This window comes from Calonectris borealis, chromosome 26 (assembly GCF_964195595.1).
Source record: "Calonectris borealis chromosome 26, bCalBor7.hap1.2, whole genome shotgun sequence".
Classification (NCBI taxonomy): Eukaryota; Metazoa; Chordata; class Aves; order Procellariiformes; family Procellariidae; genus Calonectris; species Calonectris borealis.
In genome coordinates this window covers 4,787,558-4,807,888 of record NC_134337.1, presented here as the reverse complement: position 1 = coordinate 4,807,888, position 20,331 = coordinate 4,787,558, and the positions used below count along the sequence as shown (strand labels likewise).

Here is a 20,331-nt window from a genome sequence, read left to right as displayed (position 1 = left end):
AATTGTTTCTGCTGCGTTTGGTTCTTGAAGCTGTTATAGGATCTTGCCCTAAGTTTTTCCAGGATTATGAGCCATGCAAGAAAAGAAAGTAGGGTTTGACCCAGTGTTTAAATACTATAAGTGATTTGCAAGGTGAGAATTTTTCAAATTGTCTCTAGAACATTACTGGTAGTCCAAGAAGAACTGGCTAAACTAATGTCCTTATTTTCCTTCTATTTCCTATTATTTTATTTCAGTTTTAATTCATCTTTAGTTGTATTGCAGTGCAGCTCCACACTTCTTCTGGTACCTCTTCTCCATGCAGAGCAATTCAGTTGTTCCTCCTCCCCTCTTTTCCTTCCCTCACACCTTACCTGGAAAAGAAAAGATCTAAGTAGGTGAGAAAGGACGAGTTGATGGATATTTCTTAAAATGAGATCTACCTTTAGGAAAAAAAATGTAAACCCAAGAAACAAACCTGATATACTGTAATTGCAAAGAGAAGAGTTTTGTTTGTTCATTTCCAAGACCTTAAAATGTAAGGTGTTAATTCTCCATCATTAAACTCTCTTGTTGCTCATGGCTTGTCTTGTCACATCAACCACATAAATTTGTATTCAGCTGTTGCAATATCTTCAATAGCTCCAGCTCTGTAATCTTTGCAAGGTTTGTTTTTCCCCTTATGCAACTGTTTACAAGTTCTGACTCATCTTTGTGTTTTCCTTTAATCATAGCTTTGTAATTTCTCCTGTTGTTGTGTTCTTTTTTATTCTTGCTAGTAGGTTGTGGCAAGCTATTTGTTTACCTATGTAAAAGAGAGGAACAAATTTTGTTCTTAGTCGTGTGCATGTCTTTCAATGACTGACTTAGTAGTCTGTTTGCTTGTGGGGTGGCAAGGCTGAACCTGCAGACACTCCAGCTGCCTTTAGCACGTGTTGCACGATACGAGAGAGCCAATTTTAATTTTTTTTCTCATGGAAGGGGTCAGAAATGTGAGTCAGTAACAGGCATCTTTAATGCGAAGAAGAAATCCTTAAGTGTGGTGCATGGCAGAAGCTCCGCTCGCGCAGCAGCCAGGTGCATGGAACGCGAGCCTACTGCGCTGTCGTGAGCAATGCAGATGCTCCGGCAGCCTGGCGGTGCCCGCAGCCTGCTCTGCCTTCTCAGCTTTGACATGAAAACCACACCGATGAAAAGCAGATCTTATTTGAGGAAGTTGAAAAGACGTATCATTTAAGTGGTTTGGGTTAAATAAACACAGTTTATTTCTAACTTGCAGAGCAGCTGAATGTGTATGGTATCAGGGCTTAGATTTGCAAGGGAAGTGTCCATAGATACCTAGAGAGAAACAGGTGGGGAATATCACGTGCAGTACCAAAGATGCTTTTGTGCTGAGAATTACTGAATTAAGGTGTAACAAAGCTGCTTTGTTAACTGACCAACGTTGTTAAAATCTCTTTTCTTTTTCAAACAGGAAATCTTGCTGGCCCACACAGGAAAAGCAAAAGCAGTTGACAAAAGGCTTGTAATTTATATACTGACAGCCTACTTCATTGTTAAACATGATTCTTTAATGCACTGTATCTGGTGTGTGATTGATTTCCTTGTAGCCTGTTACCCAGCTGAAACTAGCAACATATCAGCATTGTTTCTTTTTCCTTGGAAATTGAGGATAAATTCAGTGTTCTTTGAAAATACTGTGTCCTGAGACCTTGCAGAGCTGGTGAGCAACTGCGCTTGGCGGCTGTTCAATCGGTCTCCAGAAAATTGTATTTCTAAGGCCCGTTTTTTGTTACACGGTACAAATCTCGGATATGCTGGTGAGACTCAGGGGTTAAATTCCCAACACTGTCGCATATGGCAGTGAGCAGAATCACAGATGTTGATGATACAACATAATTAGTATTCTTTTATGTAAATGAAGGCTGTCAATGTTACCATAGTGTCTATACTCTTTCAAGCTGGAATCTATGCCACTTGGTCTCACCAAGGCTAGACAGGATTATTCCACAATTTTCTATCAAGACCTGAGCAGAAAAATAAAGAAGAAAGAGGAGGGGAAAAAAGGTCAGGGAGGAAGGTGGGAAGGGATGTTTCCAACTTGGAAAGAGGAGACCAAATCAGTCCTTTGTTTGGATAGGATTTCCAAAAGTGTCTTTCCAGGTGCTAGGATTTGTGAGTGAATGAACACAACCCAAAGGAGAGGTGTAGAAGATTTTTGAACTGTTTTAAATAAACAACTAAAATGGTTACTTAGGCACTGCAGAGTCACTCTGTGGAGATGAATTCTGAAGTGGCCACTTGTGCTTTAATCTAAAGTTAAGAAGAGTTAAAGAATAGAAAAGCTTTGATTTTTCTTTAACAGATTCCATCTTTAGCAGCAGTGTCACTGGAAAAAGATAGTAATTAAAGTAAATTTGCATAATTTGGAGACCCTAAAAATGTTTTCTTAGCCTGGTCAGATAGATTTTCTGCATACCAATCGAGGCAACTATTCAATACCTATGCTAAAGCTTGGGGAAAGCGTGCCATGGCCTTCGTTATGTTAAACTTTGCCCCTCGTAAAATGATTTTTTTAACTAAATATTCTGTGTGCCAGACCTGACACTCTCTGTGACATCTGTAACCACTCTGTGCACATTATTGCTGTCCCTCCTATCACTACGTTGTGTTGTATTGAAGTGCTGTAGTCGTAGATGCGTAAGCAGGTTAATTTAGTCTTTCTTGAATTATTACAACAGATACATTTTTACAATCTTTTCTGCCTTTGGCAAAATGCAGGTTTTTCCCATTTTTCTTTCCTCTGTAGTTCTTATTTTGTTGCCGTTCACACTTGACAACTATTCATTTCTTCGTTTTTATTGTTTGAAAAATCATCTAGAAATGAAATTTAATTCAGGACAGATTTTTTTTTTTCTTTTTCCCCATCTCCTCCCCCCTTCTTTCACCAAGTTATCGAAGCAGCCAAAATTGAAGTGATCACAGGAGGTGCACGTTTTTGCTCCATTTTTTTTTGCTCAGATTTTTTCTCTGCCATATGTTGGGTCATCCACTACAAAAGACTTATGATGAAGAGGCTGCATGTGATCAGCAAATTTATAGATTATCAGAAAATGAAAGCAGAAAAATGAAATTCCAGAGTGCCTCTTCCATGTGACGTTTCTTAACATCTAAGTATTTGAGTTCCTAGGTGCGTTCATGCTTTGACTTCCAGATAATTCTGTTCCCTGTAATAAATGTGTTCGCCTCAGTAGCTCTTGCACTGAGGGGATTAATCGTGTTCAAAAGCAACCCTGCCAGCATTCTTAGTTTGTTTATGTGCATCACAAGAATATTCTCTCTCTAGGGCTTTGAAGCTGTGCTGCCTTACAATGAAGACTTAAGTAGTAATTAAATTCTCGAAGAACCGCCAAGACTCCTTTGGCTGAAATGGGGATGTTCCGCGCCCTGGATGCTGCGTCGCGGAGGAAAGGATGTTTGAACATGACTCTGTGAGTAGGGCGTGCGAGCGGGTCTGGGCGCTCTTTCTGCGCCCTGATCTCTTTCCGTTGGATCGGAGCGTTGGAGGGACTGTACAAAAGAAACCACAGTGCTGGCACGCAGTGCTTTAGCTGTGCTCTTTGTACGGCTGAGTATCTTTTATAAAACATATGGGCGCAGGACGCAGAGTGAAAACTTTTTGCGCCTTCTAGCATCCCTGCTTTGATTTCTCTTCAGTTACAGTATAGCAATTTAGTAAATCAGTTGCTTTTTCTGTTTATGTGTGCTCATGCAAACATGTACACATGCAGATGTTCCTTTAGGTTTACTATAACATGGTGTTACGCATTTTGGTTTTTTTCCCTGATGATTCTTTTTAAACATTAAAATGTTTGGGAGGCTGTAGGAAATCAGAGGATTCGAGGGTAGAATGTAAAGCCTGCGGACTTGCAAACGCTCTGGTTATGACAATTATCTGATATTTTCGTGGCTTCTGCGAGAAGTTGGTAACCTCAGTCTAGTTCCTGATGACATGCATTCCAATTCCAAATTCATTTTGTATGTATCAATTTCAAGAGGGCAGCTAAAGATCAAATGTGTGTGTGGACTGAATTAATCTTTTTCTCCTTGGAAGCGAGCCATTCAGGTTGGGTAAGGCGTGCTGGCAGCTGTCTGGGCCGTCCTTAGTAGACAGCTAGACAGTTTTATTCTGTAGACCTTGTCAATCCAATATCTTCTGCTAGTACTAAAAACTGCTTTTAAAGAAACTGCGCGCAGAAATAATGTAGTCGGTTGAGGGAAAACTGCGGTTGGGATTGACAAGACGCGACATCTGTGTTTTTACAGGTCTTTACAGCTGGTACAAAAGAGGTCATTTTAAATATGTATAGTGGCTCTAAGGTCCTTTTCTTTCTGTTTTTTGCCTTCCAAGGTCAAAGCAGCGAAGACTTCTGTAAGACATGGATAGATGCAAACATGTTGGGCGGCTACGACTCGCCCAGGACCACTCTATCCTGAACCCCCAGAAGTGGCACTGCGTGGACTGCCAGACAACTGAATCTATCTGGGCTTGTCTGAAGTGCTCCCACGTAGCCTGTGGGAGGTACATCGAGGAGCATGCACTTAAACACTTTGAAGAAACCAGGCATCCGTTGGCAATGGAAGTTAATGATCTGTATGTCTTTTGTTACCTTTGTGAAGATTATGTCTTGAATGATAACCCGGAGGGTGATTTGAAATTGCTGAGAAGTTCTCTGTCAGCAATTAAAAGTCAAAAACATGATCCGTCAACAAGAAGTGGCAGGACATTGCGATCAATGGCTTTGGGAGAGGACATGTGCAGCCATCAAAGGAGCCCTCAGGGACAATCTCAGATGCTTACAGCTCTCTGGCACAGGCGTCAGTCCTTGCTTGCGAAGGCGCTGCGGACCTGGTTTGATAAGAGCTCTAGAGGCCAGCTAAAATTAAAACAAAAGAAACAAATGGAGGAGTTGGAGAAAAAGAAGGAGGCAGCTAGGCAGCGGCGGCAGGAGATGAAGAGACAACTCCTGGAGGAGCTGGCAAACACTCCTCCGAGGAAGAGTGCAAGGCTGTTGTCTCACGTGCACAGAGACAACTTGATTCCAAGGAAATTCAGGGAGGTGGCGACCGCTTCCCCTACCTCAAGGCAGATGCAGAGCAGCAGATTCAAACAGTTTTATTCCATCCGGCGTAAGCCTCTGATGACTCCCGGGGTAACGGGTCTAAGGAACCTGGGAAACACATGTTATATGAATTCTATTCTGCAAGTGCTAAGTCACCTCCAGAAATTTAGAGAATGTTTTTTGACACTTGATCTCTGTGAAACAGAAGAACTCTTAGCCAAAACTGTGAATGGGAAGTCTAGGATGCCTGGCAAATTGGCAAATGGATCTGCTGCTAATGAGTCAGGGAAGACTGACAAAGTGGGATCATATGGCACGCAGAGCTTGCCAGCTGGCTTAAATGGTGGCTCCTCAATAAGCAGGAGTTTAGAACTAATACAACCCAAGGAACCAAGTTCAAAGCACATCTCCCTCTGTCACGAATTGCACACCCTCTTCAGAGTGATGTGGTCTGGCAAGTGGGCGCTCGTGTCGCCCTTTGCCATGCTGCACTCTGTGTGGAGTCTGATCCCAGCGTTTCGAGGTTACGATCAGCAGGACGCTCAGGAATTTCTCTGCGAGTTGTTGGATAAAGTACAGCAGGAGCTGGAGTCGGAAGGAACAAAGCGCAGGATCCTTATCCCTTTCTCACAGAGGAAGCTCACCAAGCAGGTCCTGAAGGTGGTGAACACCATTTTTCATGGGCAGTTGCTTAGTCAGGTATGCACCTACTTTTGCACAGAAATCAATTGGAGCCACTCACACCAAGGAGCAAAGGCTCTGTTTCTTGAGGAACCACTGGATAAGTAAGAGGAATTGGTTAGGAGTGCCTCCCGAGGAAGAAATCTGTTGGGCTGCTGTGCAGGTTGTCAGCGTTTTTGATACTTGTCACGTGTATTGTAAATTCTGTTGACTTTTGCTACTTCAGAATGAAATCTGCACAAGCACAGAAGTTCTGAGCCCTTAGTTTTAAGTTTTTACCATGTTTTTAAAGTGTCTTTGTAATTTGTTTTGTCCCTTCCTGGCTTTGTTTCTGTGGCTAGAAAGAATATGATGAAGGACAGAGAGGGCAGTCCTCTTGTGCTATAAAGATTAAGCTCTCTGTGACAATTTTTTTTTTTCCAGGCATATGAAAGTCATCTCGAGATACTGAGCGTGCTTAACATACGTTTCTGTAGGAGCTGAAAGTGCCTGTCATGGCGCTCGGTCTCTTATTCCTGTGCCGTTCCCTTGTCTGAAACATATTATTCCCCATGAGGCAGACTCTGAGAGCCCAGTGCATTTTGAAAGTCCTCAGCTACCTTTGCTTTCCAGGAGAAATGAAATGTGTGCATAACTTGACACTCAAGGGTTTGCAAGATCAGACCACAAAGCATATTGTATGTGTGCGTTCTCATTACTATTTATATCGTCCTTCTCAGTGCCAGTCTTACTAAGCTTACTACTCATAAGAACTTACGTGCACATTAAAGATTAAAAGGTGTATTTTTCAAGTTAAAGCCTTTGGCTTTTCAGGGAAAGGATGCTTGAAGTCATGGTTCATTTGAATCATCTCTGCAGTGCATGAACTTCTTGTGGACTTCTTAACTAAAAGCTCTTTGTTCAGTTGTCTCTTGACTCTGGAAGATGGTGCATGTTCTAGATTCAGTGGTAGGTCTGTTAACAGCATGAAGATGTTCACGGATCAGTGTAATTTATCTGCTACTATGATAATTTGTAATAATTTATCTGCTACTATAAATAGCTTGCCGAGTTATTTATTCTCCTTATGTAACTCTTGTGTACATGTACCGTATTTAATTTCAAACCCCTCTACGCACAGAAGACTTCCTTCCCTATCTGCTAGCTACGAGTTCATCGTGAAGTTACTGGTGCCTTCAGTGCACGAAGCTGCAAGGTTGGAAGTCGGTTGCTGGTGGATGGTTCTCACAAGAACGCACAGTCTGACCAGATCTGCTTTCTGGTTTTGTTACCTCCTCATGTTCTCACTTGCTGCCTCTGAGCTTAATTGAAAACTTTTCTGCTGTTCTTATTTATAATGCTCTGGGATGACGTAAGAAAACAAGTGCATCTGAAATTTGTCCTTTCATGCTCCATTCATGAATAATTTTTATTCAGTTAGCAGATGAAACATTAAATGAATTATACACTTTGAAATATGCAAGGAAAGTAGAGAAAATATGGAAGGAAGACTGCATGATAAATGCTAACGTGTACTTTTTGTAGTAGAAAACAGATCCAAGGTGCTTGTTACCCAACTGTGAATTGGTATTATACCTGTAATGGTGTTTATCTGAGGAAGTGAATCCCATAAAGGTGAATATTGTCTCAACTTTTTTTTGAGAATTGTGAAAGTATTTTAAATTATCTGCTCAAGATAGACAGCTTTCAGACTGCAAGTAAGTAGAGTTTTTCTCGACTCGCAGATTGTCTTTATGTCTGTGAAACTGCACTGCCTTTTGGGCATAAACTTGCTCTTTAGGTGTGAATGTAAATGCCAGTCTGCCAGTGTACATGTACATAACTTCATTTGTGTATACACGTTTCATTCCCAGGTCACCTGCATAACATGCAACTACAAATCCAACACCGTTGAGCCCTTCTGGGATCTTTCCCTGGAATTCCCCGAGCGCTATCACTCTATCGAGAAAGGGATCGTCCCTGTTAATCAGACAGAGTGCATGCTGACAGAAATGTTGGCCAAGTTCACCGAGACCGAAGCTCTGGAAGGGAGGATATACGCGTGTGACCAGTGCAACAGTAAGTCGGATCCTGCTGATGTCTTTGCCATTAGAAGCTCCGTCTGTTTTCCGAGTGTAAGGTTCCTGATGTGTGTTTTGTGTGTCTGAAAACGTGTCATGGCCTATACGTATATGAAAACTGTGTTCTTCCTCGCTGCTCATGCTGTTTTGTTTTCTCCTGTTGATAGCTTCTGCTCCTTTGGGTATCACTTTGGAACCGATATATCATTCTTCTCTCATCTCTGCCATTCAGCAGCGCAACTTACTAAGGGTTTAATACGACCTTGTTCAGAACTGCTCTTGCTGCTTCTGTTGGAGGGGAAAGGGAAGGCAACTTCAAGAATTTTTTTGGGGGGAAGGGGGTTGGATTTAGAGACAAAAAAAGGAATCTTATCCCCTATGGTTTGCTCATCTCTGCATGGCAGGAAAGCTTTTATAACAAGTCATCTATATGCTGCTTGTTCTTGATTGAATCCTTTAACCAGAAATCACAAATGCAGAGTTCTCAAGGTCTGCTGCCAGGTTAGAGTTTCCATCTCTCTGTAGGCATTTTGTCAAAAAGCAATGAACTGACATTATTCTGGGAGTCTCAGGTTAACGTATTACCTGTTATATGAATGCACATATTTTGCTGCGCTCAGCTAGAAGATGACTTCTGCTTTCCTGTAGTAGGTCTGAGTGTAAGGTCATTATATGCCTGAAAATAATTTTAGCCTTGTGTGTAATCATGCAGCTCAGCTATTCTGATAAGCTGGATTTGAAATTTTTTTCATGCAGGTATTTATGGCAAACGTTCATCCCCTTGGGAGGAAAATGCCAATAATTTGACTTACATTGCAACTAAGCAGCTGAAGTAGCAAATATTTGTAGAGATCTGTTATCTATCAACTTGCAAATCTATTACCAAACATCCTCACAAAGCGTTAGGAAATAATCGCTGACTAGATGTTCTTGAAACAAAGCCAAATACAATTTGAACAGATTCTGATTCACAAGTAATGGTCACAAAGTGTCGATATGGATGAGTACAGCTTCATCTTAACTCTGTTTTCTTTGATTCTTTGGGAAAGCCCGAATTTTAATAGTTACTTCAGAGTTAAATGGCTAAGGAAACATTAACCAGCTGAAAAAAGTCAGGGAAAGGCGACCAGCCTGCGTCTAGGTGCCAAAAACTATTGGAGGCATTGCTTGTCAGACGTGATAGAGGAGGAGCAACCCATCTGTTCTGAACTGGTGCAGTGAGGTGCAGAAATCTAATTAACAGGTACATTTCTTATTGGAAGCTCGGAAAGCCACCTGTCTTCCTCCTGCTGTAGTCGTATGTTCAGTGTCCTGGAAAGAGTAATCACTGGGAAGGGGAACCTTTTTCCCTCTTCTCCAGTGTCGATTCAGAGGTTGTTTTCTGTTCTTGGGCAGGGAAAAACACTGCGAGAGGTGGAACCTTGCTGGAAGCATTTTCCTCTGACTTGTATTAATACTCTTGAGCTAGTGAAGCTTGCTACTACAAGCCTTACTCTAGTGGTGTAAGAGGATCCAAGTAGTAGACAGAATACAATGTCAAAGAGCGTTATTTGTATGCTGGTAGTTCACCTGTTGAAACTGCTACAACCCTAGATGTCTTTGGCACTAGCTCTGTCTTAATATTTCTGGTGTATTTCTGAGAGCAAAGTGTCAGCATGAGCAGCTTGAAGGTGATAACTGATTATGTGGTTATAAGCATCACAAAAGTGAAACAGTTTAAGTATTTTTAAACGTGTGAGTTTTGGTCGTAGAGAAGTTCCTGCTCTGTGAGGGAATTCATAAGAAATGTTTTCTTGCGTGTCCATCCTATGAGTGCATGTGAGCTGGCTACTGCTAGTGGAAGAAAAAGAGTTCACGATGTGGTCTTTTCCCCTTCTGAAAATTAATTGCACCCTAACAATCTTTGCCTTGGTTTTCTCTGTTGTTTGTTTGGGTTTTTGGTAGGCAAACGGCGAAAGTCTTCTCCTAAACCTCTTGTTCTGAGTGAAGCTAAAAAGCAGTTAATGATCTACAGACTACCTCAGGTCCTCCGACTGCACCTTAAACGATTCAGGTGAGTGGGGCACACTACATGGGGTCAGGCAAGCGACTTGCCTCTGTCTTTTTGGAAAGAAGTGATTAGTGTGGGCCTGTAACTTCTCTTGCTTTCTGGGAAATGCATGTTTATAAACATTTTGCCCAAACCAGATGCGTGATACCCTCTCAGAGTACTACTTACATTACAATCAGTAGCCTGTTTGTAGCCTGTTTTCTGCTATATACACAATGTAATGTTTTGTAAATATTAATACTGACTTCCTTGAATTGTACGCAACAGTGTTTGTCTGAGTTTGCAGATGACTTGAAACAGTGGCTGAGAGATGGATGAACTGATCGGTTGAGTGAAAGATTTGTTGAAGCTGGAAGCCCGTAATAGTTACATGCCAATATTATGTATTTACCTGTTGAATAAAACATAGCAGACAAAGTTCAAAATATTATGAAAAGTTTCTAAAATGGTTAGCACAGGCAATTGAGTTGTGTGTGGTTTATATTTATATAACTGAGTATCTTAAATGCTGTTTGACTGTCACAGTAGATGTTTGGCTTTCTTTGTGTTTGGCTGTTGCAAATCTCAACAAATAACAAACGGGCATCAGTGACAGAATCAGCTGTATGGAAAAGATGACTGTAGTAGATGTTAGAGTGAAAACAGAAGGAGAAAATTATATGACGCCTACTTGACCCTAGCACAGAAAGCTCTTCAGAGTTGTTTAGCAGTGGCTACTTTTGTGTGCATCTTCCCGCAGCCCGGTACCGCTGTCGAGAAGCAGGACCCCGAGTCTTTGATTCGTGCCCTTGTGTTTGCAGGTGGTCTGAACGTAATCACCGTGAGAAGATTGGGGTCCATGTCCTCTTTGACCAGGTATTAAACATGGAACCTTACTGCTGCAGGGACTCTCTCTCCTCTCTTGACAAAGAGACCTTTGTCTATGACCTCTCCGCTGTGGTGATGCATCACGGGAAAGGGTTTGGCTCAGGACACTACACAGCATATTGCTACAACACAGAGGGAGGTGCGTGTGCCTTATTACGGGGGAAACAAATTCAAGAAACTTGTGTTTTATTCCGTAGACGTAGTGCGTTGTAAAGCTTTATGATCAAAGTTGTTTGGAATCACGTTCCTGACATTCGGTAGTTTGTTTCCCAGAATGTATTGCTAGTAGCATGTTTTCTTTTTTTGTTTTCTTTTTTTTTTCCATAAAGCCACAGATTGCTGCTCTTTGCTTTGCGGCCCTTCGGGATGCCTTTTATTGCTTGCTGTTAACAGCATGAATGCTTCATTTTATCATGCGATTTAACTCTGTGGAGCTGTTCCAGCTGGGTGTCTTTTCTCAGTATCCTTGGGATGATGAGATAAACAGAAAGTGTTTTGAAACTGGACAGGAACTATTCATGAATAACATCCGCAGGGTTTTTGTGAATTTCCAGCAGTCTCTTTCTGCAGCTGAGTTAGCATTGACTCTGCCTTCTGACTTGTGCAGAAAGAGGTACAAATTGGCTATCTCCAGGGAATTTTTATTTTCCTAATTGAGTTTTTGGGCTTAAATTACAATTTGGTATTTCTAAACTCTGTGAACATCACAGAAATGATCAAAATGTTTTCCAGATTAGAAACTCCTTTCCAAAGCATCTGTAGAGGAAAAGCTAGAGATGCCTTTTCTCCTACATTGCCCTTTTTCTCTGTGGATGTTTCCTATGAACAGTTCCAAAATGTATCCGGAAGGAATTATGCCTTCCTTACTAATGTCCTCTTTCTCACTTTGATTCCTAGGTTTTTGGGTCCACTGCAATGACTCCAAACTGAATGTATGTAGCGTGGAGGAGGTGTGCAAAACCCAGGCCTACATTCTTTTTTACACTCAAAGAACAGTGCAGGACAAAGCAAAAATCTCAGAAAAACAACTCCAAGCTCAGGTGCCGTCCAAAAATAGTGATAAGGACAGAAGACTGACATTCCCATGATGGGAAGTTCTGTAACTCAATCAACAGTCTCAGTTTTTTTTTAAAACCATTGGCATTCACATCTTTCCTCTTTGTAAGGAAAAAAGGCTCGCTGCAGGAAGGGGATCGGATCACGATGTTTGCCGCCCAGGGTCTGGAAAAGCATATCGAGCTGTGCAATTCTGACACATAAGATTGTAGTCAGAATCTTGTTTTTAAAGCATCTTGTTGTTAAATTACACTCACAAAATGAAATGAGAAAGTTTGATGCTGTATATCATTCATCTCATATCAAAAAGGAATTGCATAAGGCGTGTAACAAATGAGCACAACCAGGAAATAGAAGCATTCAACTGGCTTCAAAAACCGTCAGTACCTAGTAATGCTGATAAAACTCCAGAAGGAACAGGTATAGTACCCTTCCCTTCAATGCCATTCAGATTTGAATCACACAGTCACCCAGGTATTTATTTGAACGGTTGTTGGATAGATGGAGTTGACTGCCCTGAGAGCCATTCTTGCTGGAGAAATGTTTAACGTTCTTCTACCAGAGAAAATATTCCCCCAGGCCTCAATTTCTTTGCCATCAGTTGAGGGCAAACCCCTGGCTGGCAAGCTTGGTCAACAGCTCTCTTTCTCAGTGTTACTGGGGCTGTGTGCACACTTGATGGTTTTTTCCCTGGGCTGAACTGAATTGGCAGCTAAATTCACTAGCAATGTGATTTTAAAACAGTTCTGCTCTGGAGAAAGTGTGTTTAAAAACAAAACCAAAACTCTGTAATAAACAGGAATGTACCTGTGTGTCATATCTGTTTACAGTGGCAGCGAAAACAAAGCCTATACTACAGGCTTCTGCTGGCATAACTTTGTTGACCAGGTTTATAAAGAAGTCTGAGCCCTGGCTTGCACAGCTGTGGCAGCAGAAGCATAGAGCATGGAGGGATCTTACACTGGCAAACTAGCACTTTTTTACAAGTGTGGCTTGTTTTCCTCAGGGGAACGGGGTGGTGGTAGTGCCACAATGGTGGGAGACGGAGCTAGCTTCTGTTACTGCTTCTGTAATGGAAATATTCATTTATTGCGGTTGTCACACGAGGCCCAGACTGACCGAAGGCACTGAGTTGCACAGATGTAGTGCGCAGAATTCAGCCTGTGAAGTCTTTATTTCTGCTGGGACATAAAGGGAAGGAATGTAGTTAAATCTCAAATTCCATGTTGAGTTTGAAAGGCTATGAAAATGTCTGTATCTGTAATCGTCTTGATTTTAGAATTCTATGAGAAACATAGGGCCTTAGTTGACTATTTATAGTCACTTCTCAGCCTACAGTTGCACCTCAGGTGTTTTTATAATTTGGGGTTTGGCTGTTCACATTTCATGTTTTAATCAAATCTGAATATGTAACTGCAAAGAGACGTGACGTCTTTCAATCTTGATGGTTTGGGTTTTTTGAGTGGTTAAAGGTGAAGTAATCTAAAATATGAGGTTCTTCAAAAAAAATTGGTTCCATTTTCAAGCAGAGAAGTTCTGAAAGTATGTTTCTCTTCCTTCCTCTTCTCCTTTTATTCTTGTCAGCATTTGCCCATCAGACACACGCTGACAACCCTACGTTGTTGTTGGAGGGGGTGAAGAGGTAAGTTTCCCAAATACCATTCCTCTCTTTCCACTGCCACTTCTGTGACTTTTAATCTCCTGTCCTATGGGTCAAATTGGTCTCTCTCACTTTGGCTGCTGTTAAGTGCTTCAGCCACGCAGAGATGAGCACAGCAAACAAGAAACTTTTATTTTGTCAGAGCACAGTGTCTCACTGCGTCTTCTCTGTCCTTAAAGTTTCCCATTTCTTGTACGTCTGAGCAACGTGCTGCTTTTTGAGCCTACAAAAACTGTCTTTTTGACAATTAAGTATAATTTTGAGATCATATGCTCTTATTTTTTTGGAGACAAGACAGTTTGAAACAGTCCTATGGGAACTGATTAAAAAGTTTTAGTTTTGGTTCTCTAAATGTAGCAGAGTCTGGAAGGATTTCTTATGAATGTCTGTATATCTTTGTATTTACTAGGTAGGGAGATTTTTTGTGCTACCAGTAAATAAAATTAATAAAAATGCAATAGGCCAAATTGAGATCCAATAAAAGTAAATGTGACTCTGCTGATTGCAGGGGAAGCTGAGTTGGGTTCAGCACCGGTAGAAGTTGACATTCCTGAAGGAATCAAAATCTAGTGCTTGTGATTATCAGATACATGATGGATCCTTTTCTAGAGCAGAACATATGCTCTGTGAAGACTGTGTGTCTCAAAAGGAAAATTAAAGGAAAAATAGTGCTTAACATTGCCTTTTTAATCTTAAGAGGTGGAAGGGAAAACTGGTATTTTTCCCATGCATCTGTCCTTCCAGGCCTATTCACCCTTTAAGAGGATTATATTCTTCTAAGTGACAGTCATGGTTTACTGTGGTGCGTTCACTTCCTGAATCCCTTAGCCGTGCTGGCCCTGTTTATATACAAGTTCAATAGAAAGGCAAACCATAATGCAGCGTTAGTTGTTACTGCAGCGAGCCGAGACGCTTTGCTATGAATGCTCATCTTTTGACTGAGTGTTTTGCATTAATATTTGAATGCAGGTGGTCATACAGTTGTCACGTGAATCGAGTAGGTTGCAGAGGGGATGGGGAGCTGGGAGCGTACCTGTAGCCATTGCTGCATCTGATTGCCCAAGCAGATTTTGTAGCATTTGCTGGTGACATCTTTTGACATCGGTGGCCTCTCCATGTGACGTTAGCCTAGTTGTGCTGAGATGTGGAGATACTGCAGTCAGAAGAATGATTGCCCTGATAGGGAAGGAATGAATTATACTTCAAAGTAAATAAACTTGCTTTTTCCAACACTGTGAGGTTTCTGTAATATTTAGCTTTTATTTGGAAGCGATAGCGTATAGCATTTTTTATGCTGTTTGGTTTATATTTGTCTACTGCAGGCTTCTTTATATAAGCGTAGCCCAATGCTCCCTCCATGGTGGACACTGTTTTATAGTGTCCCGTTTGCCAGAAGTTCTGACTGGAAGTTACCTCTCTACATCAGTAAGATGACCATACTACTTGCAATTACAACGAAGCCCTCTTAAATGAATGCCTGACAAAGGGTAGCCTGTAAAGCAAACTTTGTCCCTCCTTTAATGGTATGGCTTCAAATCCTGCTAATACACTGATGGATATTTAGAATAATTCCAGGTTTAAGGCTCTGCTTCTGCAAACACATAGGCAGATGATGTAATTTAACTCATGCGTGAAGTTCAGTGGCCACAGTTGTGAGATGCAAGCTAAGTGTCTGCAACAGAAAAACCTTTACTTTGGTGCAACTGGGAGCAGAATTGGTTTCTCTGTGTGCTGGGATTCCTGTACTGGGGTTCCAGTCTTGCAGCAAGGAGTCAGCTGCCTTGAGAGATGCTCAGAGCAAGTGCGAGATTCTCGGCCCCTCGCAGGTTATTGTCTGAAGGCGTAGGAAGCCACTGTACGCTGGCAGACTGTCAGCCTCGTGAGCATGCAGCCTTTGGGACAGAACCGTTCCCAGCATATCCTTATTCCATTCAACTTGTAAGTAAATTGGCATTCCTTAATTGTATGTTTTTAAGAATGAAGAATCTTAATGTATTCATGGCCAGGTTATGATACAGCATCTGCTGCAATTGTTGGAAAACACTTTACTTTAGCGAACTTTATTCCACTAGCAAGTTAGTTACATAAATTTGCCTTTATGTTATCCCTTGACTGTCTGTATTCCCAGGTTAAACTATGCATACTGCAAAAACAGTTCCTCTGCAAAGCACTTCCCCCGTTCGTTCTGACCAGAACAATTCTCTGGTCTGGCTTTGAAGTTGTTAATGTGAAGCGGCAAATGGAATAATGCATATTAAATGCTTGACGTCGAACTTTTCTGGGTGGCAGTACCACCCCCACTTACTTAGGGACCTCCAGACGTTTTTTTGAGTGTAAGAATAAAATTGGAAATGGTAAAAGCATTAAGCGTGTCCGATGGACTCGCTATCAGGAGGGTTTTTTGCTTTTAGAAGGCAAGGCCTCTAGCATAAATATTATCTTGGTGGTAATTTAGAAACTCTTCTATTGATTGTAATGTCCCCAAGCCTGAATATGCTTAATTGCATCCCAGTGAGAGAGACTTAACGAAACTCCTAGCTGTTGCCAGATTACCCCGGGATGAGCTCCAGTGGAAGTCAATGGTGCTGCAGAATGAGAACTATGTAAGCAAGAGACAGGGAGATTAGTTTTATCTGCCAATACAGTTTTTGGACAAATTGTGTATGATTCCTTAGATTTGGTGCCTTGTACCCAATAATATTTTGCATGGGACAGAAACGTTGGGAAGTCAGTCGTGAATTCCCCCCTCCTGACTGAAGCAGCAGACAGATTTGTGTGTTTTTACAAGTACTCGGTATCACTGACATTTTTACATTTCGTATCTGTATGTGAATGAAGTTTACCAGCAAGCTCAGAAGCTAGTGTTTTAGTGTTTTATGTTTGAAATCTCTGTGTTTTAATAATTCAAATAACAGCTTGTTCAAAGGCAGATTACATTTGGCTTCTTAGATTTTCTTATGTCATCCAGGCCCCTCCAGTCAGGTCAGTAAGTTGACGTCTGTCAGAGCATGTAGCATAGAGCAAGGATTAAAAACTTCAGTGGGGTTTTTGGTAGAGTAGCTGTAGCTTTGGGAAGCACCTTCTGTTTCAAACCTAATGCTAATTGCTGGTTTAGAAAAGAAAAAAAAATCTAGTTCCCATTGTCATGGCAATGTTTGCACAGGTTTCCTCTCAGCAGCCTAGCAAATACTTCCACACATGAGCAAAAGCATGCCGTGGTAATGCCTGCATAAATTTAATATGCAATAGATACAGTTGTCTAACGTGGCCAAGTGTCCCTTCTTCAAAGTAAATAGTAAAATCCAAGCACCAGCTCTGAACACTGCCTTTTTGTGTGCTTCTAATCCCTTCAGCAGGTTTGAGATCAGATAGGATGGACTTAGGTTGAGAATTTACTGCCTGTGGGAATATAAAACCTCAGTTCAGTGGTTTTTTGGTGTCTGTTACATTAATATTGATACCTGTTTATTGCAGATGGGAATGTAAAGCATTCTAGCAAGCTTCTAAATTTGTAAAACCACGTTTAAATGATCAAAAGCTACATACGTTAGTTAACTGTACCAGCTGGTGATTATTTGTCTTGGTTGATTTTAGGGGTACGCCTTTAGGCCGCTCCTTCTGCTGCACTGATTTTTATTTTGTGCGTGTGTATAGGTTCCACTTGTTTAAAGGATGGTGTGCCAAAATACTTTCAAAAGCGTTCTTAAGTCTTAAAAATGAGCTTTGCAATGTACATTGGGGGGCGGGGGGCAAAAAAAAAACCACCAGCCCAATGGGCCCAAGACCGACTTTAACCACTGTTAACTATTTATTGTTCTGAAGCTTGTGCCTGATACAGAATGCATTGCAGTTACAGCATAGCGCTGTACCCTTAGGGTTCTTCTTGAACTGCCGTACTACTGATTTTGTGCAGGCTGGGGGTAGGGAAGGAGTTTGGATGAATGAAACGACCAGTAAAAAGAAAGCCAAGCCGACCACAGCAATAAGCTGTGATCTAAGTTTAGAAGAGACAGGAAGCATCTGATAAGGGGACCTTGTGTGTTAGAGGATTGCGTGTTTTGCAGGCAGAGGAGACAACAAAATCCAAACGCAGTCTCGTTAGCAGCAAGCTCCTACTGTTTTTGCGGCAAAAACTTTCTCTAATCAGTAGCCTGATATTGGCAAAATGAATGGTGCTTTTCCATTAGATATTACAGTTCCTAAGGAACAGTACCCCAAATTCTCAAGTTTTATAAAGAAGCTACCTAATTAAAGCCCACAACATCACTGTAAATGCTTTGCATAACTGGAAGCAAGAAAGGAGATGATACAGTTGATGACTTTACCTAATTTGATTTGTAATTTTTAGTCTTGATAACATACTTCCAGTAGAGGTGGCAGGTGGGCAGCATTGATTTTTTTCCATGCTGAAGTGGTGCGCCCTGACTTGTCAAACCAGGACTTGGTGGGACCTGGAGTAAAGGCCTCCTCTTGTTTCTGTTCCTGCTTTACAGCCGCTTTGTGTGTGCGCATGTCTTTATGGGAGCGTGGGGCTTCTGAATGCTGCTCTTGCTAAAGAGGAACAACCACATCCCTTCAAGATGGCAGGGTTAAGAGTAAAGTCCTTAGGCCAGCCTTATTTCCTTAGATAACCATATCCGTACCATGGGGATAATTTGTACTGCTACAGCTGTGTTAGTACGAATCCGTGCCGCGTTGGTGGCTAGACAAGGTTAAAGAATGTATGGTAGCACGGGCAGGCTAGAGCTATGCACATGAATAACGTCACCACAGGCTCGTGGTGCACCGCTGAAGGGAATCGGTAGCTGAGAAATTAGGATAAGCACCTGTGAGGGTCCTTCTCTTTTGCACAGTTAGCGTAGTGTTTGGACTGCATAACTCCACATCTCTGATTTAGGAATAGCATTTTCATAGCAAGTGTCATCTTCCATTTATTCCATTCATTAAATGACGTTACTAGGCCTGGCCCTTAAGGCTATTTCCTACTGCTACAAGATGAACCACATATTTCCATGTGAAAACCAAGTTTTCGCCTAGTTTGTCAGATGTGTAAACTACAGTAACTTACACTGGCAACCTAGAGCCCACATAAAAGAGAATTAGGTTCTATTTTTTTCCTGCTTAACTTCAGCATTGGTTAAGCAGTCACAAACTCTTTAAGGCACAGCCTCCTATACATCTAATGAGCAGTTTACAGGAAAGGAACAAGTGGATAAGTTTGTTTCCAGTAAAACTTTTTTTTACAGGTCTGCCTTTCCATAAAAGAAACTTAAACACAGCTTACAAACTTCAAACAGCTTCTCCGAGAGGAGTGCTGCCTGGGCGAGATCCCCTAAGGTGTGACGGGCTTGGGCAGGATGCTGCCGGGGAGACCCCGCTTCTGCTAATGCCCTGGAAGCTTCACTCTTGACTTGAATAAGGGCAGAATTAAAGCTAATCTTCAGCACTTTAAAAAAGTTAATCCCGCTCTAAGTTGAGGTTGGTGGAAGGGTGCTGTTGGCAGAAGGCTGGATAGAAGGCGAGCAGTTTTCCCTCAATATGACATCCCCTGGCAGCCCTTGTGAAATGCTGCGCCGCGTTCTTGGCTGAGGAGCCAGGCTGGAGCTTGGGTGGGTTTCCTCGTTTTTCAGTGACTTCTGTGGGGGCTGTAAGTCAGAACAGCCTCTAGGTTCTGCTTCAAGTTTCTGGTACTTACGTCACTAACGACTTAAGCTGATGTATGCCATGCTGTGCTCATGAATGAGACTGCCTTTGCTTCAAGGACACTCCCAGGCAGCAAGTGACAAGAGAATCCAATTAATTACTGAATGTTTCTGGCAATCTGTCCAGCTGTCTTGCAGCTCGGTGCAAGCACACTAGAAGCACTGCTCCTAATCACGGGTTCAGCAGCTTTTATTTTAGTCAAGGTTTGTTAAGACGAAATCCAGTAAGTCACCTATGGTAGCCTTATGTACTTAACTGCATGAACTGCCCCCTGCCTGAACCCAGGCCTCGGGAGAGATTAGTGTGTTCTAAATCAAAACTAAGATTAACTATAAAATGACTTAACGTTCTAATGAATCCCCGTTTCCCGCAGAAACTGTTTCTGCATAACTTGGATTATCCGTACTTCTAAAGAACTTCATTTCTTTACAGGATGTTAAAATACCAGCTTTGAAAACAGCATTTTTAAGAATCTGTATCAGTAGTGGAATGAGTTTCTCTCTGGGGCAGGCAAGGGGGCAGTTCTCGGTCACAAAACGCGGAGGCAGCGCTACTTCAGAAGAATGTCTTAAACTATAAAAACCCGTGCGCAACTGTCCAAAGAATCTGAAGCCATGTTGCAGTCCTACTGCCGTAATGCTCAGGGCTGGGAAGTTACTCTGCTCTACAAATGGCATCTGGAGGAGCTGTGTTAACGCATCAGAGTAAATCACAGCCGCAGCTCTCACGTCAGCCTCGTGTGGTGCTTCCACTGTCCCCCGAACAGCTCCCCACCCGCAGCTGGACTTTTGCAGTTGGTAAGGCAAGCTGTCGTCTCAGTCCAGGGCACTAAAATGCTATGCAACACCAAATGGCGGCTTCTTCCCGCACACAGTCATCATTCCTTTACAGTAAGTGTCCCAGCTTTATCTCATCCGGACATACCCAGGAAACCTTCTGGTGGTTAGAGTTTACCTAGGGCTTGTCACAGTTTCGTTTTTCCTTTGAATAAGTAGCTGATGGGTCCTGCTTACAGCCCAGGACTGGACTCGTTCCTTTGTCTTTCGGGTGTGAAATATAAATCATGTTTTTATGATTTTTTGTAAATCTTTACTCTTTTTACACCTTGTTTTTGTAAGCTGAAGTTTCTTATTAAAAAAATGAAATTCCAGT

The 20,331-nt window shown here is 41.9% G+C and overlaps 1 protein-coding gene across 12 annotated transcripts in view; it reads left to right on the top strand.

Moving 5' to 3' along the window:
- USP49 (ubiquitin specific peptidase 49) overlaps positions 1-20,329 on the top strand; it is a 35,311-nt gene extending 14,982 nt beyond the window's left edge. For 4 of the 12 annotated variants that reach the window (XM_075174446.1, XM_075174444.1, XM_075174443.1 and 1 more), the window contains 6 exons: positions 3,326-3,470; positions 4,391-5,801; positions 7,637-7,841; positions 9,788-9,896; positions 10,694-10,899; positions 11,658-20,329. In XM_075174446.1, coding sequence (XP_075030547.1) covers positions 4,419-5,801; positions 7,637-7,841; positions 9,788-9,896; positions 10,694-10,899; positions 11,658-11,848 — 2,094 coding nt within the window. In that variant the 5' untranslated portion in view covers positions 3,326-3,470; positions 4,391-4,418 and the 3' untranslated portion in view covers positions 11,849-20,329. The remainder of the gene's footprint in view (positions 1-3,325; positions 3,471-4,390; positions 5,802-7,636; positions 7,842-9,787; positions 9,897-10,693; positions 10,900-11,657) is intronic. The other 8 variants (XR_012677411.1, XR_012677412.1, XR_012677409.1 and 5 more) reach the window with 7 other exon arrangements.
- Positions 20,330-20,331: the final 2 nt, after the last annotated feature.